Source organism: Parasteatoda tepidariorum, chromosome 6, assembly GCF_043381705.1.
Source record: "Parasteatoda tepidariorum isolate YZ-2023 chromosome 6, CAS_Ptep_4.0, whole genome shotgun sequence".
NCBI classification, from domain to species: domain Eukaryota; kingdom Metazoa; phylum Arthropoda; class Arachnida; order Araneae; family Theridiidae; genus Parasteatoda; species Parasteatoda tepidariorum.
In genome coordinates this window covers 9,838,377-9,863,127 of record NC_092209.1, presented here as the reverse complement: position 1 = coordinate 9,863,127, position 24,751 = coordinate 9,838,377, and the positions used below count along the sequence as shown (strand labels likewise).

The following is a 24,751-nucleotide window of genomic DNA, read 5'->3' as shown; positions in this document are numbered from 1 at the left end:
TTTTTTTTCTTTCTATTTTTGGCATATTAAGGTAATTTCTTTTTAATATTACCTCGAGCTTTAGAAACATAGAAATTTCCATCAATAAACTATAATGTAGATTTTAATTCCATGCTTTTTTAATCAAAAGGTAGAATTTTAATTAACATTTGCTTTTTTTTCTTTTTGAAAAAAAAATCATGTTTATTTACTTTTTAAAGCTATGCAAGTCTATATTAAGACAGCATTAAATATTTACTTTAATCTGTACTTTCAATCTTAAGAATCAAAAGATTTTTAAACATGTAATTTCAAATGTGTTTAACACACACCAAGAAAGAAAGTAATTTCGTTAACTAAAATTAATTAATGCAGCAATTTATTTAAAATAAATTTTAATACTAAGAAAAGAAAATAATAAAAGTATCAATATTTAAAGCACTGCTTCTTAACTTTTAAAATCAATATTATATATATATATATATAAATTAGTTGATTTAAATCAATGATTTCTTTAAAAAAATCATTTGATTTTAATCATGATTTAAATCAAGCTGATTTAAATCAACAAACCCTGCTTTTTTCAACAAAAAAAGTAATTATTGAGTTATTTATAAGAAACAATCAGTATTACCATTATCATATATACCATAATACATGACTTTTACAGTGAAAAATAAACAATAAAAATATTACATACTAATTGAATGAAGATTTAATTTAAAGGATTCATGTTATTCAGCATCGTAATATGCAATTCAGAATTAGCAATTAATTATAATAGCATTCATTTTTTAAAAATAAGCACAAAAGGCTTACTAATATTTGAGAATTTTTACAATTCATTTAAAAAGCTTGTAGTTTACTTATTTCAAATCAAATAAAAGAGACGAAACAAAAAATTTTCACAAATAGTTCAGTACTGCAATATATCACTCATAATAGGATAAAATTTTTTAATTCAATTTTATGAAGTTTTGTGAAAAAAAAATTTTTATATAAGAACTAGTGTTTTGTAAAATCAGTATTTAATTAATAGTATATTAAAATATAAAGATACATCTTAATAATAACATGATAGAGCACTTACTTAAATCTGGGAATTTTTACACGATCTACATTTTGACCTTTATCTGAAGTTCCAACAGTGACATCATACCCTTCTGCATACGGACTTTCTGAAAATATTGCATTGAAACTTTTTGCGAGACGTACGCTGTAACCCCAGTAAATGTTGTCATTCTTAAGAGGTGCAGTGGGAGAAACAGCTTTACCTTTAAAATGCTTCTTTGCTGCAAAAGAAGAATTGGAAAAAGAATTTAAAAAACTATTATTTTATTAAACTTTAGCAGTTTCTGACTTAAAAACAAAATGCTTTTAAGAATATTTAACTAATAATAAAATTTTTCATTGATAAAGCACTTAATATATTATTTTTCATTGAATTTTTCATTGATAAAGCACTAATATATTATTAACATATTTTTATCTTAGATTTGTAGATCATAAATAAATCTAAGAGATAAATACGCTAAATTTTTAAAACATTAAAATATTTTTAGTATACAAAACCAGGCCTGACAACTACTACACGTTTTGCAAAATATTTTGTAGAGAGACAGATATTTAAAAACCAAAGCTTTCAGAATTTTTGGTAATGTTGCCAACAGCCATTTTTTTAAAATAAAATTTCCAACATAGTTGGCAGGGTTTTGATTTGTGACACTTTTCAATAGATAATAATGATCATGGTAGAAGAATTAATGTGGCACAATGGCGGGCATTACAGATCTATATCTGTCTAGCAAGCAAAAATTAATAAATAAAAATATCTAATGATGGGGCTCTGAGGATGTGCCTTTTAATTTTCCAATTATGTTGCAAATCAAAGCAGAATATTCTCCAAGAGATCATGTTTAAAAGAAGAATAAAAAAAGAAAGAAACAGTTATAACAAAAAATAGATGCAATGTTACATTTAATAAAAGAAATATTTAAAATTAATCTAGTTAAGATTTTACGGTTTTACATTATTCGGAAGAGAAATGATATTTTTTTTAAACACTCATGCCTTATCTCACTCAGATATTAACAATGTTGACAGTAATTTAATGTGTAACAATTTTGAACAGTTCTAATCAAAGATTTAAAAAAATAAATAAAATAAGAGACAATACCCCAAAAAATACTATATTAGATATACATAGAAAAATATGCACAATCTATTTAAGTTAAGCTTTGATGGTCCCACTTTATAAGGAGTATGGAAGATTTAGAGACATATGATCTCATTATAATTTAAAAATTATTGAAACAGTACAGTGATGTAAATTTGCTTACATATTTAAAGATAACGAAGAGTTGCCAGTCACATATATTTTTACCCCTGTATAGCAATTAATTATGAAAACAAAACTTTTTCCTTATTAAAAATTACTGAAAATACTATTAGTGTTAAATACTATTTTTAAATAATATTAAGGTTATCAAGTTTTTGACAAGCATCTAATTTTGACTATTTTAACCACTGATTAAAAAATAAAAACACTATCCAAAAAGATACTAAATTAGATTTACATCGAAAAATATGCACAATTTATTTAACTTAAGTTTTGATGGTCCAACACTATAAGGAAATAGAATTAACTGCCTTAACCTGACTCTTTTAAACCACAAGAATGCTTTTGTTACAGGTTTATATAAAATTCTAACAGTCTTATTGGTGATTAATCTGTAAGCCAGATTCTTACAATTCAGTTTTGGCTTTATTCTTAGCAGTATTATTTCTTGATATCTCACCAATAACCGATATCTTGCCATGCCAATAAGTGTCAGTTTGGAACAACACATACACTTGGATAAAACTGTTGGCGTTAGGTCTCATGCCCCATTGTCCAACCATTAGAAATAATACAAAATTTATATAAAATGAATACTCGGAATTGTCTTCCCCTATTTCAAAGGAATTTCCTAATGACGTACTAAAAAAGATTTTGTGAGTTCATGACTGTCACCATTTTTATTATCTTTTAGTACAGTAGGGAACCGATTATCCGGAACGATCAGGACCATCGCTATTCCGGATAACTGATTTTTCCGGTTTTCTGAATCGCAACAAAAAGCCGTTTTTTTTTATTCTCAAAATCAACTAAAAAAATATATATTTGGAAATAATCTTAAATAGAAGAAAAAAGGATGAAGTAACACACTAATGATTGTTTCCAAAATGATGGTAAGGTAAACATCTTTCAAAAAAGAAAGAAAAATCTTGAAATCTTATGAGGAAAAAAAAATTTTTTTTTTTTTTTAAAAAATGGCGGAAAATGTATCGAATTTCGTTTAGGTTTTTTGGTTTTCTGTTTTCCGGATAACGGGTTCTTTACTGTATCTGCAAACAATCTGTCAAATATTAAAATGATTTCTTTATATTTTAATCACCTCTCATTTACTTTACAAAATTTAATACAAAAGCAATGTAAGGAATCACAATACACTATCTGGCATCATAGGGAATATAGAGGATATCTGCTAATACTGAAATTCTGTATTATCACAACTTAGAGCTACATACAAACATTTTAACTAAGATTTGTTCGTAGAATCAAAATTTTGATTAACCATTTGCTTAAAGCACTTATCAAGGGAAAACGTGTCACTCTGGTCCACTTGTTGTGACAGACATCGGCAAGAAACAAATTTCATTCATGTAAAATTTTTTTGGACAAATTAAACAATAGCAAGTCTTAGATAAACAAAAAACAGAACAATTACATAATGTATTTACACAATCTAAATTGCTTTTAACAATGCAACACGGGAAAACTTAAAAACACAAATCTGACAAACTTACAAAACTGTTCTTTATCTAGTTTGACTGTGACTCGAACATTTTCCTTCAAAATTTTGTCTATTACAGCTGGCTGTCAAAAAGAATTGTGAATGGTCAAAATAAAATTTAGCAATAATAAAAGTATAAAAGAAAACTCACAAGACAATATTTTAAAAACAAAATAATCCACCTCATAGGTACAGGTAATTATTGCAGAGGACAAAAAGCAAATAATGAAATTTTAAGACAGGCAAATGTAGTTTTCCATTCTTTTCACAAAATGCAAACACATAAAAACATTATTTTTAACAGAAAAATCAACAACAAAATTTTATGATTTAAACAAAAAAGTTATTAAAACAAGTCTAAAAAATTTAAAAAACCTAAAAATGTACACTAATAGCAAAGCCTAGTTTACATTGAATACAAAATTATTTTTAAGCCAAGACTTTTTTTTTTTAAAGAAAGAAAGGGTTCATTAATGCACTCGTAAAATGGGGAAGTCACAGTTTCAATCACCTGCTCTTTTAAGCTATCATTTCAGTTTTCTTCTTCCAATACACAACTAAAATTTAAATAATAATGGTACAACGAATACAAAGTACTTAATAAACAGAAAATTATGACTGTATATGGAAGTAAGTCTTGAAAGTTATAATTTCAAACGCATTTCTTCACAATTACTATCTGAACTTTTTAAAATTACTTTGTTTTATAAATTACTTTATTTAACTTATACCATTTTAAAAATTATATTTTCTGCCTAATAATCTTAACACACATTTCACCATAAAGCATTTAAGTTCTTAGTATCTTATACCATAAAAATTTTAAAAACAAGAGATTATATGTGTTTAGATTTGATCTGCTGATAATTTTATTACAATGTCATAAAACAATTTAGCTTCCATCAGGATCCTGAAAGTATTTCAAAAATTACATTAATTCATTCTTCAATTCTTATTTTTCTTTTTTTGTTTAAAATTTTGTTTAGGCTAATGTTGAACTAACAAACATTTAATACTATTTGATTTATAATTAAAAGTACACATACCAGTGAATGAGAAGAGTAATTTTGCAGTATAGTAGGGCTCAATTAACCTAACTTTCAATGGACCAGGAATTCAAACTAGTCAGATAATATAGTTTTTTTTTAAAGTGAGAAATAAAATTTGCAAGAATATTGCAATAATCATAAAACAATATTGAACATTTAACTCTTTTGTTAGTGTGTAATTTTCAGGACAAAAATTCAGTTTATCTGAAGCAATTACCAAAATTACAAAATTTTTATGTTAGCAGAGGTGCCAACATGAATGGTAAAATATCCAGTAGATTTTTTTGAAATAATATAAATTTCATAATTGCTGTTAAATGTATTAAATATTTTATGCATGGGAAATTTTAAGGATTTTTATAGTCATCAAAATAGAAAAAGTACATTTTCTTGTTGTGATTAATATTAAATGAACTTGAAATGTTAAGCATTGTTTACTCATAATTTTGAATAGAAATAGGCATTTAATTTATGAAAGATAGTTAAAAGCTATTTTAATTAATTAAAAAAGGGAGTTCTGAATAAACATAAATTCAAAATTCCAGTACAACAAAGTTTTAAACTGATTTCTATAAATGATGCTCGCTTCATTACAAATTAATAACACTTATTTAAATATTCAAGCAAGCAATAATCTGTGCAAAAATTCTAATTCAATAGGGAATTTTTTAAAAGAAATTTACTCAATTTTAAGGAATTTTTAAAAATTTACAAAAACCAGGAGAATTTTTAGTAATCCAGTAGATCTGGAGAAACTGGCAAAACTCCAGTAGAGTTGGCAGCTATGTGTTAGTAACATATTTTTTTAAAGCTGAATCACATAACCAAACAATGTGTAATTTAAGGATTACACATCCAGGAGTCTGTTTAGAAGAAATTTGGGTTCGCTAAAGGACCCTTCACAAAATATCTTTTCATAAAAACGGACCCTTCATAAAATATTTTATCTTAAAAACTTTCTTCCCTTCACATATTGATTTTTCTTTTAATTGGACCCTTTACTAAATTGTTTATCTTCATTATTGTTTTGTTAATTGAATAAACCCTTCCCAAGGCAGAAAACTAGAAAGATGGATGTAAACGAATTAAGTTTTGTCTTCTGCAGATGATTCTTCCATTATTCGACCAAAATTAGTATTCTGCGTTCAGCAGTATAGGCTGAATACCAAATATTTGTACGCTGCATCTCTAATTTAGAAGCAGCAATTGCTCTTTATTTTTTAAAAAAAAAATTTTTTTTATTATAATTTTACAGTGCTCAGCATAATCTTGTATGTATTTACAATTTAAAAACTCCTTGAAAAAGTTTTTTTTTACCCTATTCGCACAAATTCATAAAAGCAGGATCCTGGTTGAAAGAATGTGAGTAATTTTTTCATTATTGTTAGAAAACCGGACCTTTCACAAAATGTCTCGACAGACCCCTGACATCATCATTAATAAATACATAATTTATTAATTCTACACTCTAGTTAAATCATTCCAAACTTCCTTTGCAGCCTTTACTAATGTAATTAATTCATGAAAAAACCCATTACATTTGTAATTAATACAATTTATGAATCTATATATTTGTTTATTGAAGTGATTTATTAACCCCACTTTGCAATTCATATTGATATATTTTTTGAATTTTACATGATAATTTAAGTTTTAATATAAATTAAATTTTTTTGAATAAAGTTGCATTTGCATTAATCTTAGCTCATTTTTAATATCCTTAGATATAGTTAAATAACGAAATAAAGCAAAGGTAGATGAAAAAGAAGTGTATCTATACATCAAAATATTTAGTTTCAATATACCTTTTGCAAACCTATATTTATGTATGATCCTTTGCCTTGTTTAACTGGCTTGTTTAAAACTATCCCTTCACGATACTCAGACTCATCATTAACTGATAAATGTGATGGAAGTTGAAGTGGATGTATTTCACCTAAAATAAAATTTTTAAAGCCAAACTATAATATGCTAATAGATAAAGAAAACAGATTTTATAAAAGCTAAAATACAGGTTATTTGCAGAATTTACTCTGGCAAAGTTTCCCCAATTGGCATCCAGTGGCATGTAAAGGTGAGAGGATGAGGATATAAAATGCAAAAGCCCTGATTAAAGGCTCTTTTAAATGGAGTACAATCATAGGGATCAAGAAAGCCAACTCTATTTAAAAACTTGAAAGAAAATAAAGAGTTACCAAAATCTATTTTTTATTCTATTTTCATTACTTCTGATTACACAAATGCAGTTACCAAGCACAAACTAAACAAAACAACATAATTCTTGATATTGATTGTCGTAGAAACCTCTCGTCCACAACAGTAAGACTCCGTTTGGGCCATTTCAAGTACATGAAAATTTCTTCCCATAAAACCTGATAATACCCTATGTGCAGAAATTGCCCCCAAACCCAATAAATACCAGAGCAGATTCTCAACTGTCTAGACTTTCAGGCTAGACTTTTGAGCTTGGCTCACCACCTGAGGACATGCTACACAGTCTTCAGGTCCAGAACTCACAAAACTCATTCTCCAAACTTTTGGAAATATTCAGCAATGCCACAGACAAGTAAACGACAATTAAATCCCATGAAGCAGATCAAACAAAATTGATTCTATGCTTTTGTTATCTATCAGCACAAAGTCAGCTAAAAATTATATGAACTGTATACAAAGAAACATTAATTAGTAATCACTTTAGATTACAAAAAAGTACTGCTGCTGCAATGAGTTGTTTCAAATTTTTTCTAATTCTCATAATACAAAAACTTACAGAAAAATTTTCCACTTTCCCGGAGAAATGTTTAAAGAACATTCTAATCTGAAAATGCCACTGACGTGAACTAGCTGAAGTAATTTTATGTGAAAGTTGAAGTTTTAGAGTCCATTTTGCGATTTACCAAAAACTATTTTAGCAGTAGAATTTTTTTGCAACCATTTGAGATTTTATCAAAAGTATTGTAAGCATTTTGGTAAATTATTTTAGAAATTTACTTTTGAATGTGAAAAATTAAATGTCAAAACACATTGTAATCTTTTTCCAAGGATATTCACTTATATATTTCCCAAACAGTTAACAAAAACCAATTTTTATTTATTCATTAATTTTTTTACCCTTTTTTGGAAAATAATGTGGCAATAAAGCCAGATAAGTTTTTTAAAAAAAAATGGATTTATTTTAATCAGAAATTCAATGTTAATATTTATTTCAGATAATAAAGAATTTTAATTTTTCAACCGAATGGAGCAAGACATTGGTGTTAATTACATGTCCTCTAGAAAGTGAAAAATCAGTTGTTTCTGCCAGAGCATTTTCTTTATTATTGCTCTGTTATTATTTCTCAAAAGCATACATCAAATATTGTAAATCATGTTTTTGATAATTTAATGGTATGGTTAAAAAATGGTTGTAATATAAATTTTAGACTATAAAAAAAAATATTAAATTTGTAAGGATTTCTAAGTTACAAATCGTAATTTTGTGCCCGAAGAACTAATATCAATCCACTCCTATGTTTAAATTTTTTGAAACTTTATCTGTAGGGGTGATTGTGAACAAAACTCAAAAATCCTGAAAATTTCTTGAGTAAAATCATAAATGACGCATTTCAAAAAATTAACGTCTTTATAAATTTAAATCATCAATATTTCACAACATGAAATTGTAAAAAAATTATATGCAGTACAATTTAAATTAATAATTATGTATAAGTTTACTTTTATCTCTAATCACATCTATCATTCTACCAGAAAAAATATTTACAAATGAAAGAGATGCCAAGCATAAACTCTAGTTCTAATATTTCTTTAAATAAATTATACAAAAATTTTTATTCAAAAATGTGATCACTGATTCCTTGAAACTTCTGGACCTTGGACTTCCGGAACGCGGTTAGATGCACAATTATTTCTGCATCTGTGATCAGCTTTAATATGAGTAGGAGAGGCAAAATGCACAGTCAAAGCGATCCAGAAAAAAACTTTGCATGCAGTTTCCGAGATTAACATGTGATCAAAGTGAGAGAATTCACTTTTTCACAATTAGTAATACACATTTAATCTATTTTTCAACCAGTAAAACTCTTTTTTCATAAGAAATAAAAAAGCAATTAAAAAATAGTATCATAATTATGAAATAATATAATAATTATGAAAGTAAAGCATTACAATTATTGCGACAATACCTGTATGCTCCAAATCTTTATGAAGAGGAAAGTAAAACTTTCGTAGATACGGAGGACACTCCAAAAACTGCAGAATTCTAACCATCTGCAAGCATCCATGATTCTTTTTATGTAACTTCAAGTTATCATCAGTGTCTTCAAATCTATAAAAAACTTTAAATTATTAAATTCTGACGAAATGAAAAAGTAGTCTTCTAAAGAAAATTATATAATCTGGAAAAAATTTTCAGTACAAGTTTTAGTACAGTACAGAACCCGTTATCCGGAAATCAGAAAACCGGAAAACCAAAAAACCGGAACGAAATTCGATAAGTTTTCCCGCCATTTAAAAAAAATTTTTTTTTCTCATAAGATTTTAGGATTTTTCTGTCTTTTTTAAAGATATTTACCTTACCATCATTTTGGAAATAATTATTAGTGTATTACTTCATCGTTTTTTCTTCTTTTTAAGATTATTTCCAATTTTTATTTTTAGTTGGGTTTAACAATAAAAAAAAAACGGCTTTTTGTAGCGATTCAGAAAACCGGAAAAATCAGTTATCCGGAATACCGATGGTCCCGATCGTTCCGGATAATCGGTTCCTCACTGTAATTAATCAACACTTTCTGCCTTAATGAAAATATATATATAAACAGTGAAACATCACATTACGGACACTTCTTTAAAATGGATACCTCTCATAAGGGACCTTTTTATAATTCCCTGTGAATCTCCTGTGAATAAACTGTTATGCACCCTCTCCACCAAGCAAACACCCTTGTAACTGGATGTGACATTTATTCCCTTTTCAATCACCTCAAATCAAACACCATTTTTCCTAAATTAGAAAAAAAAAACTATTTCTACTTCATCTTCCCACCAATTTTTTAAAGCCTGTAAATTTTTTGCTTTATTCACAATGTTATATGTTAAGCTATTTCACCATCTAGCAACCATTTTCTAGTCACTTTTTTTTTTTTTTTTATCTTTGCAAAGAAAGAAGAAAAATGATACTGTTTTAGTGAAATATTTAAGGCAGCAGCAATTTTTTTTCTCTTTTTCTGGGCAACACAAGTTATGAGACACCACAAGGTAAAACAACAGATTAAATCCACTCAACTCCTCTTCCCTACTGAAAATTCCTCTCTTCTTCTAATTAATTTGACCATTGTACCTGGGTTTAAAAAGAAAATCTCATCATCAAGGTACTCATAGGAATCAAAAATTTATTCTGACTCTTGACGAATAACAGAGTTGCTGTGAATATAACAACACCACAGAATTGGTGCCTTACAAGTAGGTATGTTCTTTTTTTTCTATGCAAAGCGGGAGGCATAGCCACGTTTCCTGTCAAGCGATGGGTATGTGTTAGGGAAGGCTAATTGGTCAAACTGAATTCAACCAAAAAATGATGAAATTGGTGCAAAACTGCTAATGGATTTAAAAATGTACCATGAATATATAGCAAGTTGCAGCCATATAAAATAAATATAAAAAGGTAGATATATATGTCAAATTTCTTCATCTATTCTTTTTATTCTGAAAATATAATTTTGATAAGTGTTACTAAATATCAATGCAAATTTTCATTATAGATCATTTAATTGTTTCTATATCATTGCAATTATTGTAAAAACAATTCATGGCAACAGCTTTCATAATTAGCGGACATTGTTTCGTATCCCAAGAATGCTCGCTTAACAGAGGTTTCACTGCATACGTATCTATCTTGCATACAAAATTCTAAGCTAGGATGTGGACTTTTTGCTTTAATTTCCTGGTTTGGTTCAATGTTAAAAGGATCATAATTACATATAGTACAAGTTTCATAAAAATGCATTAAGATTTGGTTTATAAACCAGATTTCTTTTTTCTTTTTTTTTTTTGACAATTTGTTTTTGATGTACAAGCGTAGCTCAAACTAAATAAAATCAGAAAAATATTTGGCTAAAAGAACATTTATAACAAACGGACAAAAAAATTACTGTAGCATATTTTCTAACTTTTTTTTCAACGTAACAAACATGTAAACTAAATTATGTTTTAAAACAGTCTCTCTTGATTAGATGTGTAAGCAAACAAGGTATTAAGTGTAAAAACACAAGTAACAGACATACAATTTGATGTCAAATTTGTTATAAAATATATAGATTTCATCAGTAATCTCTCAATTCAATTATTCACTTTTCATTATTTTAGCTACTAGATGGTACTGTTTAATTATGAAATGTAAAACTTTTATTTTCACTATCTATCCTTCTTGTTAAGAGCATTAGCTTGCCTACTTGTAAATTATGCCTATTTAATATTAAAGTCTTATCTTAAAAAACTACTGAATTGAGTAAGTCGAACCAGGTATGACAGCACTATTGGAGTAAACACAAGTGAAGACAAACACAAGTGACCATGCACCAACCCAAGGTAAGCAATATTTTCTCTGCTACCTTTTATTCGCTAAGTATGTGATTTTCAACAAAATTGTATTTGAATGAAGTTGGGTATAACATGCTGAGATGCCGGAGGTACAGTGGCGCTCACATACGTAAGGACTGTGTTTTCAAAATAAATGCGCCATTATATTAGATGAATATTATGTTTTAATCAAGATATCTATAATGACGAATTCTACCTTAGTTGAACTTCAATCCTCAAATTATTCATTCGCGTTTACAAGTGTTTCAAAAAGTTTATTTAAAAAATATAGTATTTTGTTAAGTTTCTTATACTTAAGGACAGTTTGTCTAATCATGAGTTATTGGATGATTACAATCAATTTATCGATAAATGTAAGTGTAATTTACTACATCATCTTTGTTTGATGCTTTAAAAGATTACATTAATATATTTGTTTTCTTTTTTTTAGCACAAATTTCAACATTATTATGAGTAAAGAAAAAAATGTTAGCAATGAACAGAGATGTGGAATAGATACTCTGAGAAAAGAAGGTTTAAGCATTAGAGAAATTGGTAGGTGGTTAAAATTATCAAAAATAGCAGTTTTCCAAGCACTGAAATCAATTCAAGTGACCAAAAGTATTGAAAAAGCATCCCGAAAACCATGTCCTCGCAAAACTACCGAACAAGAAGATCGAATTATTCATCGAATTTCTGAAGCTGATCGGCACAAAACCGCCCCGAACATCAGAAAAGAATTCACTGAATTAACAGGCAAGCACGTAAGCCATAATACCATCAAACGGCGTTTAAAATGAGTTTCAGTTTATGGGTCGCGTATGTAGGAAAAAACCGTTGATGTCAAAGAAGAATATAGCAGCTCGATTAGCTTTTGCAAAAAGACACCGAAACTGAACATAGGCTGACTGGAATCGAGTTATATTTACAGACGAATCGTTCAACAGAATGGGCACATATAAGTTTGTTTTGTGTGTTTTTATGTAATTAAAGAGTGATACCTATAAACCGTACAGATTACTAGCTAAATGCAACACACTCTTCATCCTCTCAAATAAGGAAGAAAAAGAATATTAGGATTTAGAAACTAGCCCAGGTTAAAAATTATTATTTCTAATAGTAACAAAAACAAATTAAAAACAATTAACTGAAACAATGATATGAAAATTAGTTTCCATAAATAAAAACTTAAAAATACCTTTCCAAACTGCTTTCACTGTACACAATAATTTCATTTACTCGATAAATGGCTGCACTTCTTGCAATCTAAAATAATATTAAAAAAATACTTTATTTCTAACTGTTAAATTAGTAACAGAAACCTCAATTACCTGAATATTTTTTAAACAATCTCTCAAATATTAAATTTTTTTTAGCTTATTTCTAAGTAAAATGTGATTTGTATGATTTGAAAAGTTTAAATAAAATGGTTCTAAAAATATAATAAAATAAATTATTAAACAAAAATAAACACAATGTCAATTTTGTACACTTTTCGATACAATAAAAAATTATTTATAACAAATAAACACCAAACATCAGTAAGTATGCAGGCATTATTTTTTTAATAATATTAGTTTAATATTAAATTTATGTAACAAATTGTATTTCATTATAGTAATTGCAAAGACGGTGAAGAAATGAAATTCCAAAAGAATTTAATTGAAAATAGAAGAAATGCAAACAAATTTTGGCCATGACAACCATATTTGAGTTATGATTACTTTCAATTTGCAATTAACAACAATCAATTTTTCTGTTGCAATTAACAACAGAAAAATTATTTTTAACAAAGGAATCCCATATAAAATAGAAAATGTTTGATGAAAAAATAATCCAACAGTAAAAGTCGAGCATAAACATTGAGGAAATTTATCAAGATTTGCTTTTTCTTAGTTAATGATAGATTATTTAAAATATTTTGTTTAAATTTATGTATTAATTTAGAATTTTTTTTTCTTTCTTAACTATAATTGAGTTTTTAAAAATCTAAGCAATTTCAATAAGCAACACTGGTTGATAAAGTGCCAAAAGAACTCTAAAGCAAAGGAACAATCTGATAACATAAGTGACAAAGTTCTCCCTAGGAATTAAGGGAAAGAGTGCTTCCTCACTGAAAAGGGCACTATGAGTTTTGAAAGGGCGCACTCATTTAAAACCATTAAAACTTTTCAAAATGTGTAATATTATATAATAACTGAATTTGATCCTCAAAAATTTTAAATTACCCTCTTATACTATTTTATGTGTGTATTTCAAAAAAGTAATTCATACTTATTATCAAAATAAAAGAATAATTTGATGTTTATAAAAAATAATTAAAAGCATGCTAAAAAACAATCACTGTGTCCAAATATTTTTTCAAAAAAAGTAAACTAAAAAAAAATATTAATTGATAAATAGCGTAAAAGCTTTATTCTATAATCTAAACGGAAAATTATAAAAAAATAAATATAAAGACGAATTTTTTTAAAAGGCATTTATTTAAAAAATAATTTTAAAACTTAAAATCACTGAAATTTGTTAATATACCTTCAGCCTCCCCCCCAAAAAAAAGAAACTTAGAAAAATTTAGCCGGTTGAAAAAAATCCTAACAAAATAAATATTTGTAACAGAAATAAGAATTAAACATATAAACACACATAATTTTACCAGTGTGCAATTATCATTTAAACTGCTCGTTAATATTTTAAAAAGGAATATGAATAAAAGACCATGATTTTAAGACATGGCTGTTCATTTTTACAAAAAGGACAAAGAGAGCCCATCAAACAGCATGCGGGCTACACATCTAAAAACACTTATAGAGAACACTGAAGTGAAGAATAAAGAATAGAATGTTAAAAAGACTATTATTATTAAGATTTGCTTAATTTTAATTCTTGAGTTACTTCATAATAAATTACTTAAAAACTTTTGCTTAGATTTATTTTCTGATTTATAAATTTTCTTTTTCATATTTCTAAAATCTGTAATTGAGATTACAAACACATAAGCAACTTCATCCTTTGAAGTGGGTAAGATTTTATAAAAAATCAGAACATGGTTAAAAAAAGAAGAAAAAAAATCAGAACATCTTTTGGCGCAATACATACAACTATTTCTAGAAGGGAAAATGAAAAGCTTAAAAAATAGTGCTTAGGAACTGCACTTAAAAAATTTTGTTTAATGTGGTATATTTTTTTCATTCTCCATTAAAAAAACAAACAAACAGATACATGCTTAACATTTTCAAATAAAAAGATGAACCAAATTAATATTAAGAAAGTGTTAAAGCATGCATGCGTACATAAGTTGAGAAATCTCTGAATCTGATATTTCTTGATTTTGAAAATAGATTCCTCAATATAAAGATAGATCAAACGATAGAAAGAAAAGTCATAGTTATTCCAAAATAAATTGTATTTAATCGCTATACTAAAGAATAAATATATAAAAAAATGAAAGAAAAATATAATACATTATCTAAAAACAAAGATAATCAAAATATAAAGGAAAAAAAACAAGAAATTAAGCCATCACTTAAAGTAAGTGGATATATAAAAGTACTTTCAATTTTGCAATAATCGAAATTAAATGGAATGCAATGAAAATTCTCTACAATTTTATGGGCAAGAGAAAAAATATTAACAAGTTTGTCTTTAACATCCAATAAGCAGTCAGACAAATAAAGAAAAAAACTTATAAGTGAGCGGTCTATAAATGTCAACTAGTGTTTGCTTGTGATTTTTAAGAATCATAAGTTTTATTGTATTTTTAAATAGAATAAAAATTAAAAAATGACTAAGTTTTGAAGTACATAAAATAGTAATCCGAGAATTTAGTGACTATTTTCACAACTTATATAAATAAAATAATAAAAATATTCATTAAAAGGATTGACTGCTGAAAAAAAGGGATTGACGTTTGAAAAATGGTATGAAATAATTATATTTCATACATACATTAGCAACTAAATGTGCTTTCAAACTCGGAGTTTGGGCATTATCCATAATCGATCCTGGAACTGCAATGCTAACTGTATACCAAGGCTTTTCAATTTTATCTTCTTCTATAGGTTCTTCTTTTTCCTTTGATTGTAATTTGGCTTGCTTCTTCAACATTTTTTCTTCCTTCCATTTACGATATTCCTCCTTCTCTGAAAGAAAAAAAAAGCAGTAAGCATCTTAATCAGGAATACAAAACAACCAATGTCATGTAGGCCAAATGTAGCCCACCAAAGCTCTTTGACTTCCTCCAAAGCTCTTTCCTGGAACAATCGAAAGTAATAATAAAGTTTAAAAGAAAGAAGAAGAAAAAAAAAATTTCAGCCGGGCTCTATAACAAAAAGTAACCAATCTAGAGTAAATTCTCTGTCAAAGTATCAGTATGTGACCAGTTTGATATGAAGGTCCATTTATGCAATGGTATAAACTAAAAGAGAAGAAAAGAAAATTTTGAAAGTCTGTAACATTAATAATAAAAATATAATTTCAAAATTCAAGCACTAATCATCATATTAATTCAATACTATATTAGTGACATATTTTGAATAGTGAAATTTTTAGGATAAACATAAACTTATGTAACTTTTAATATTATATGCCCATTAATTTATAATAATTTCGAAAGGCACTAATCAAGCTAAAGTATATTTAGTTAAATAAGTGTCATTTATAACTGAAAAGAGAAAAAATATCAGAAATAATATTTTATACATAATAACATAGACTAAAAATAATTTTCAGTAGTTAAGGTTATCTAAAGTTCTAGATTTCTGATGCTGTAATATTTTTTCTTAAAGTAAAAAAGAGAGCTATAAAAAGGCACGTAGGCAGGGTGTGCCACCTATCTAAAAATAGTTAAGGAGAAAACTGGCAGTTTACTAAAGCTAATTCAACTGTTATGGATATTTATGATTTATACAGAACTGTAGTTGAATAATTGAACCTATAATTTTCACAAATAAATTCTTCAGTAACTTTAAAATATGTTATTAATAAAAGTTTTAAAAATAACAGAAAAAAAATTATCTTACACCATCTTATTAAGCTATGGAGATTCTACAAATTACAAACATACAATAGCTCATTTGTTTCAAACTGAAATAAATACGAAATAAGGAAACTAATCTTTGCTGATCCAAGTACTTTGCTTCCAAGTACCAAAATTTCTAATAGATTGAACACCTCAAATTATGATTTGTTTATTTAAATCATGACTTAAATCAAGTGATTCTGTTAGAAAAAACTATTTCATTTTAAAAAGAATTATTTAAAGAACTATTTGATCTTAATTAATTTCATGAAAGTTCTGGGACTGAAGAAGGAGGTGAAATGACACTAAATCAGCCCTCAACTTAACTTTTCTGTTAACTGAGAGCCGATAAAAGTGTATTTAAAAAATACATAATACAGTGTACTTTTACAATACGAAATGCAAGAACACAATTACAATAAAAATTAAAGTTATTATTGAAGTTACATCAAACTACTTACTTTTCGATTTCCATTCTCTCCAACTCATACCCTGAAAAAAGTTTTTAAAAAAAAATTTAAAGTTTTTAATTAAAGCAAAATCAATTTTTTTTTGTTTATATGATTTACAACAAATATAAAAGGAAGGAAAAAATTACTTACAGGTGCTACAGACTCCTTAGAAAACGCATTTTTTAATGATTCCTTGTTTCCATTTTTCTTAAACGAATTTTCGACACTCATTTTATATAATTCTTAGCAGAAAAAAGCGAGAACACGCACAAAAAAAGTAAACAAAAGTATACCATGCGTAGTGGTGATGGATTGATTGTAAATTATTGATTGATGGAACATTACAAATGTGCGACAAGACATTTTGAAAAATATTCTATGCTTTTAGCTTTCTGCTAAGCCCTTTGCCAGCATTAACTGTAACCATCGAAATTATTGTTGCTTAGCAACCAAAATGATGTTTACTTATCAAATAGATATTATAAATAAGAGTCCACTTCATTAAAAATGAAATTCATTCTGTTGTAACTCACATCAATTTATTAATTGTTGTAAAAATGAACAGGAGCTACAGCTTCTACGGATAAAGTCAATTAATATAAGTTTCAGCGAATAATAATTAAAAAAAAACTAATTCTCGGCGACTTCATCTTAGAAGTGCAAGGTTTACAAGTAATTAAAATTCTGCATATCTGACATTTTTTAAAAAAAAAAAAAAGTTTGAAACAAAAAGTTTATAAAATGTTTTTATTTCTTTATAATATTTTAGTTCATTGCATAAAAATTTTATTCTTGAATAGTTGTGCATATTAACGGTTAAAACAGCAAATTTAAGTTATTTAAATGTATTCTAAAAACAAAACTGGGGCTCTAGTTTTTCGCTGAGTTAATAAGAAAATGTTTTACAAATGAAATCAAAATAGATTTTATTTTACTTTAGATTTTAGTTGACTTTTTTAATACTTTTTCCATACAAATTTATGAGTTGTTTTTCGTTTAAATCCTTTACAATATTTTTGCTTATGTTTACAAATAATATTTTTTTTCTTTTGAACGTCATCATAAATAAGGAATTCAAATTAACGGAATGATTAATTGGTAATATTGGATGACAATAATTATTAATATTTATTTTAAATATAATAAATTATTTTAATTATCGATAAATTATTAAGATTATCAAAAATTTTATATAATTTTATTTATTCAAAAAAAGGATTTTTTTTCTTTTTGAAGACAATGAAAGTTAATCAACGAGTGTATATTTTGTGCACTCAGCATTTCATTAACTTTCATATTTAAACAATTTGTTATTGTTTCCAGTGTAGCGACAAAATTGAATTTTGGAAAATATTTTATAACGTGTTAACATGTATAAGAAAATGAATATAAATATCTCCCCTAGTTTCAGGTTAATTAAAGGTCATGTTGATTAAAGATCTGGTTAATTAACCAGGTCAAACTAAAAAAACAAAAACATGCATATTAATTGCTAAATTTAACATTAAAAAAAATCATAAAATTCTTTATTAAATCATATTAAAATTCCAGTATTTTTTCTGGAATTAAAAATACTCAATTTGCTACATAGAAATGTCTTTGATATTGATGCCATATTTAAATTTGAATTATTACGTTATAGATACTTAAAATATTACTACTTTATTCGCTACTTTTCAGTTATCGCAGTGCAAACGAAAATTTGCCAAAAATTGTAGACCTCCGCTAACTTTTTTTTCCTCCAATTTTTTAAATTTATTTTTCTAAACACATAAAAATTTAAGAATATAAAAAAAAAATTAAAAAGAATAGTTTAATTTCTTTGCTTTCGTCAAACCAAAAAATTTCCTTTATTTTATATAGTTAATTGTATGCAAAAAATACTATTGATGAAAATTGTCCGAAATAGTAACTTTAACACTATTTTAAATGTGTCAATCTAAACTTAGTTTTATATGAAACTAGAAAACAAAATATTTTTTTTTACCAGTTTGGTGTTTCAAGAATTAATTCTACTTTTAATTTATATCTTAAAGTACGATAATTTAATATCATTATCATCATTATCATTACTTATGGAATTTTTTAGGTGTCAGGCCACTCTAGAGTATAAGTATTTTTTAAGAATTTTTTTCATCGACACAATAGATAAATCAATGTTCGGAAAAGTCATCTGTTATGTAATGAGTTAACTGTGAAAATTTATTTATTTGAAGTATAATGTTGATATTTTGTTTTGTATTGCAAAATGATACAAAATTTACAGTAAAGTTTTCTTGATTGAATGTGCATGACCGAGCAGTTCTATCTTCAGTTTTCAATTTAAGATGAGCAGCAAAAATTTTTTATTATGTATATAGTATAGCAACAAAGGAAAGCAGAAATTTGTCAAAAACTAATTTTCTTAGATAGAGACATTTAAAAAATACTGCTAGAAAAATTGCACTTAACAAAACAAAACAAAAATCCTACGTATTTATGTAAAGATTGCAACTTTAAATAATAAAAAAAAGTTTGCAGTCAGGCGATGAAGAATTTCTCATTATGAAACTGATAGACTCAGACAAGGTAGCCTCTACCTCGAAGAAAGCGTTTTTAAAAAACATATTATGTTGCTACAGAAGAACTAAGAATGAGTAATTCCTGTACTTCGTTATATTTTCTACTCTTATTCCTTTGAGTATATTTATGACATTAAGACAATTTTGAATAATTAAGAAAGAACGAAAGGAAGACTGATTTTTACAAAATCTTTAAATGATCTAACCTCTTGAAAAGGTATGTCCTATTCAAACAGCATTTGCAGAGCTGCCAACTTTCGACTTTTTGTGGGAAAATTTCTTTGACTGATGACAAAGTCTATGATTTGATGTACAATTCTTCGTTTACTGAATTTGATTTAAAGTTATTTTTCACATCACCACATGGAAATGATATAAATGTTTTTATAAAAGCCCTTTTGTATCATAGCCGTCGTTGTTAAGGATTTTAAATTGTTGAGAAAATTCTAAAAGATTTTGTTTTTGATTGTCTGTCACAGCGGTTCCCAAATTTTTTCGCAGTGGAACTTTAAATGATTTACCTTATGTCGGCAAAGCCTTGAGACTATATGAATAAATTTCATTAGGGATTGTTAACATATTAACTAACAAAAACTATTAATTATACTGAAATTATGTTCTGATTATTTCGTTAATATCTAGTGAATTAATGGCGAACGAAATTTTTTCATCTTATCGTTTTAACAAGAATAGTCTTAAAACTTGAGTTCATGTCAGACGGTTGAATTCTGAGGTCTAAAGCGGCATATAATCTGGTTCTTATTTTGATTTTAGTGTGTGAAAATAAATTAGCTAAAATGTGGTTTCCGTTAAAATGAAAAACGAAAAAAAGGAAAATAACCGTACAGAATGTTTAACACAGAAACATTCTTCATCATTGTTGGGTTTGGTTAATTTTTTCCGTTCATTTTTCATGAATGCATATCCTATTTCCAATTCATTCATTACATTGTTATTAGAAAAAAAAGAAAACATTGTTTCGGTTTTTTTTTCTTCAAAAACATTTTAATTAAATATATTTCATAAAAATATCGGAAATTTTAATTAAATAAATAATGAATTACTAATTCGATGCAAATACAGTTATAGATTTTCATAAACTAGAAAATCATAACTGGTTTAAAAAAATAAAGTCCTAACACCATTTAGGAACTGTTGGTCAACCATATGTCTATATAAAATATTTTGCAGAAAGGGTAGTTGGCAGTAATAATAGCTTTCATTGTCCCATTTGTTTCACGCAACTCAGGTTTGACTGCTTTTTTTTTAATTAAAATTTTATTTTTCTATTACATATTTTGATTTAAATAGAATTCTTGTGGTTTTTTTTTGGGTAAAAAGCTAAAAAAAAGGCAAAACTAAGCGATTTCTTGTTTTAGTCAGTTCGTAAACACCGCATAATAATTCGAAATCGTATCATAATAAAGAAAAATCAAGTTTTTCTAAAATTTCTCCTTTAATGTTAACATTTCAATTATTCCTTCTCCTGCTTGAAACTACTTTTTTCTTCAAGTTGCTACGATCAATGGTTTGCCGATACTTTAATTTTACTTTGAAATTATGCACTCGAAGCTAATATAGCTTTAAAATTTGAATAAATTAGAAGAATTTTGTGTGCAACTATATAAATATAATTAAAAAATATATATTGCAAAAAAAATGAATTCTAGATCCAAAAGTTATTTAGATCCAAAAGTTATAAAATTTTAGTTCCCTCTTGGACCACCCATAGCGTAAATGCAGGATACGATAAGGTCAAGCATTGAGACATGCGAATCCCTTATGATGTCCAACAGCATCTTATTCCACAGTTGATGTAAAAATACCGCGAAATCTACTGAATTTAGAGGCTGCCTAATTGGCCGTCCCAAGTTGTTCCAGAAATTCTCGCTCGGTTATATTACTACATCGGATCGATCAGGCAAGGAAAAGGTGATAATATGATAGAGGCATTCGTGGGGTACTCTTACTGTGTGCAACTGAGCATTGTTTGTTTAAAAAAATGGCTCCTGGGAGCTCCATCATGAATGGCAACACATGTGGCTGAAGGATGCCACGAACCTACCGCTGGGCTGTCATGACACCATGGATCGATACTAAGGGGGATCATGTCTCGATTGCGATAGCACTCCATACTATTACACCAGCTGTAGAAGTGATGTATACTGTACTGTGTAGCAGGCAGGATTGACATCCACCCAAACTTACTTCCTGTCACTCCCGGCAGGATTGGACTGCTGCCAAATGGAATCAGGTCGTATTCAGTGATGAAACCAGATTTGAGCCGTTATGACGACCATTGTGTACGAGTGATTGGACAGCCTGGTGAACGCTTTAAACCTGCCTACGCTGTACAATAGTATACCTCTTCTACAACTGATATAATGGTATGAAGTGCCCTCGCATGCAACACAAAAACACTCTTAATATTGATACATGGCACCATGACAGCTCAACGGCACGGTCGTGGCATCCTCTAGCCACGTGTAGAGCCACTCATGGTAGGCCTCCTAAAAGTAATTATCTACATGTGAATGCTCGGCCACACTCACACTACAAGGGCATCGCAGGAATGACTCCGTCACATTATCACCCTTCTCTGGACTGCTTGATCCCCGTATTTGTCACCGAATGCACTTGTTTGGGACTACTTGCGACAGCAAGTTGAACAGCAAGTTTTCCGAGTTTAGTCGATTAAGCAGTGTCTTTATAGCAACTGTTGAATGAAATGTCGCAAGACATCATAAGTGAATTGTATGTCTCTTTGATTTTTAATTAGTTATATTCACGTTGCAATTTTGTACGTAAAATTTAGTTTTTCCCTGACAACTCTTTCTATAGGCTTGCTAATTTTTTTGGAGATGAGTAAATAATTTATTTATAGGTAGTGGTGGCCAAAATCATTTCAAATTAAATTTATAACTCCAAATAATAAATAGGAAGTATAAATCTTACTCGTACTTTATATTTAAAATTTTATGCAAAATGTGTAAAAGTTGGCCTATATTTATCATTAGAATTCCAAAAGTGACGAAAACAAACGTTAAGTTAATATTAGCCATAATTTCAATGTATAGTAACTCATCAGTTATATTCAGTTATCGAAAGACGTCAAATAACGTTCCTGGTCAGCAGTAGGGAGTCGCAAAATAGTGAGAAACAAGCAAGCAAAACAATACTGCAGAAGGTTGTTGTTTTGGAAAGGCAAAGCAGTGAGTTTGTGAAGGTGAATCAACTACTAAATAAATAGTTTTTGTTGTTTCAGGGGGACATTCTCAAACGATGTCTGTCACTAGACCCCGTCCAGTGATACCAGAAGATCTCCCAAAGCTTCTGCGGGACATCAGTTATGCAGTGACAAAGAACAAACCCAATGACATCATTTCATTTTTAGCTGATCATCTACAAGAACTTTGTAATGAAAGGGAAAGAAAGGAAAAAGAACCTAGTGAGAACTTTAACTAATATTAGTTTATTCACGCTTTATGCTCTAATCTATAGGCAGCACAGAGAAGTATTAAAATTCTTCTTAACTAACACTGTAAAAAAAATTCAGAAATGTTTTTGAAAATATGGGGCAGTTACAGCTCATATGGTTTTCAAAAACGTTTATGAGCTTTTTAGAAACCTCTCTGTAATATTCAAAAACATTTCGCAGTACTTAAGCAATATTTAAAATCTTGCAGCTTGAGCCGTGGTGGCTCAAGGGATAGAGCGCTCGCCTCCCATTGAGGTGACCCGGGATCGATCCCAGCAATAGCTGGTTGATTCGAATCCCGCACCCGGCTCGCACCAACCACAATGCTGACCTTAAATATCCTCTGTTGTGGACGGATCATGGGTTAGAGTCCCCTTGCCGTCCAGCTAACCGTGGATGGTTTTCATCTCCATGTAACGCAAATGCGGGTTAGTTCAACCCAAAAGTCCTACACGAAAGCAAATTTCTCCCGATACTTGGTGCAGGAGTTCGCTTGCCTTCTGGATTGCGTTTAAAATTACAAGGCTATGAAGTTGAACATTAGTAATCTTAAACCAAAAAAAAAAAAAAAAAAATTGGATCGGTTGTTTAACAACGGTTATAAAAGTTTTCTGAAGAAAAACTTGCAGTTCCTATTTATTTCTTACACACCCGGATTTTTTTTTTCGTTTAGTTTTTTTGAAGCATTTTATTTATTAAAAACTAACCTATGATACAATTAAGTTATCATGTTTTATTTACTAATAAATTAAAATTGAATAGTCGTAGTGGTGTAAAACTAGTTTCTGAAATTTTTTACAGTGTTGAACAGATTAAAAAAAAAGAGAAACCACTCTTTTTTTGCAAAGGGGAAAATGGCAATGTCTTACGTTGAAACTCATGTATTTCCCTGCTGCTTTAATAATTTGAGCTGCTAGTTAAAATATTAAATTATCGTTTTCTTTTATTTCTTTAAAGCAAATTTATGAAATTTATTCTTAACCATTTAAGTTCGTTTGACGTGTGAAACACTTCTGACAAAAACCATGATTCGTGTAACATAAAAAAAACTACTATTGACTATCAAAATTGACTATTGAAGAAACTATTTCTAAACCCATTTTATAAATTTGTTCAACAAAAATTATATATTTTTTGGGGCAAGAACAATTTTTACAAACGTATTATTCTATAAAATAATACTGTAAACCCTGGTACCAAGCTTAATATTTTTGTAAAAATTGCAGCCTAAACTAGAAAAGAGTAGCTTTTTTTTTCAAGTAACATGTCTAGTTAGACATTATATAAACCACAATGTATGACTGATTTTATGTAACTTATTTTGTTGTAGAAAGTGATCGCAAGGTTGTTATAGATCGATCAGCTCTCTCTGTCTCCAAAAGAGAAGAAGATTACATTGATGAAGAATGAAAAGTGATGATTATCATCATGTAATCAATATTATGTTGTTTTTAATACTATAATAATAGGGAAACTGGCTAATATGCATTTCATGGATTGTTTTAAAATTATTATTATTTCTTATTTTTGTAAAAAAGGAAAGAGTGAGCTCTGTTGCACAATATATACTACTAGTATTAAAATATAGTATTGACCTGTCTATATTAGCACACTTTTTGTCCATACCAGCTCCCTGGAGTTATTTTTTCTTATAAGTTTATTATTCTTTAAAAGGCATATCAGATAAAAAGTGGAGTCATTTTTTCTTATAAGTTCATTATTCTCGTATAAAAGACATATCCGATTAAAATGTAAATTTTGCTTATCAATTCATTACATATCTCCTATTCGCAAAAACAATGAATA

At 27.9% G+C, this 24,751-nt stretch overlaps 2 protein-coding genes across 2 annotated transcripts in view; one reads left to right on the top strand and one right to left on the bottom strand.

The window, feature by feature from the left end:
• LOC107451642 (putative methyltransferase C9orf114 homolog) overlaps positions 1–17,262 on the bottom strand; it is a gene marked incomplete at its 3' end in the record, with an annotated part of 20,070 nt that extends 2,808 nt beyond the window's left edge. The window contains 8 exon segments of the mRNA XM_043052172.2: positions 1,070–1,271; positions 3,829–3,898; positions 6,670–6,800; positions 9,046–9,188; positions 12,636–12,703; positions 15,383–15,576; positions 16,916–16,946; positions 17,057–17,262. Coding sequence (XP_042908106.2) covers positions 1,070–1,271; positions 3,829–3,898; positions 6,670–6,800; positions 9,046–9,188; positions 12,636–12,703; positions 15,383–15,576; positions 16,916–16,946; positions 17,057–17,137 — 920 coding nt within the window.
• A 102-nt stretch (positions 17,263–17,364) lies between these two features.
• Positions 17,365–24,547, top strand: LOC139425746 (uncharacterized). Its single transcript, XM_071181690.1, has 3 exons — positions 17,365–17,578; positions 22,733–22,915; positions 24,276–24,547. The coding sequence occupies exons 2-3, from the start codon at positions 22,750–22,752 to the stop codon at positions 24,353–24,355; spliced, it is 246 nt and encodes an 81-aa protein (XP_071037791.1). The 5' UTR covers positions 17,365–17,578; positions 22,733–22,749; the 3' UTR covers positions 24,356–24,547.
• The last annotated feature ends 204 nt before the right edge of the window (positions 24,548–24,751 follow it).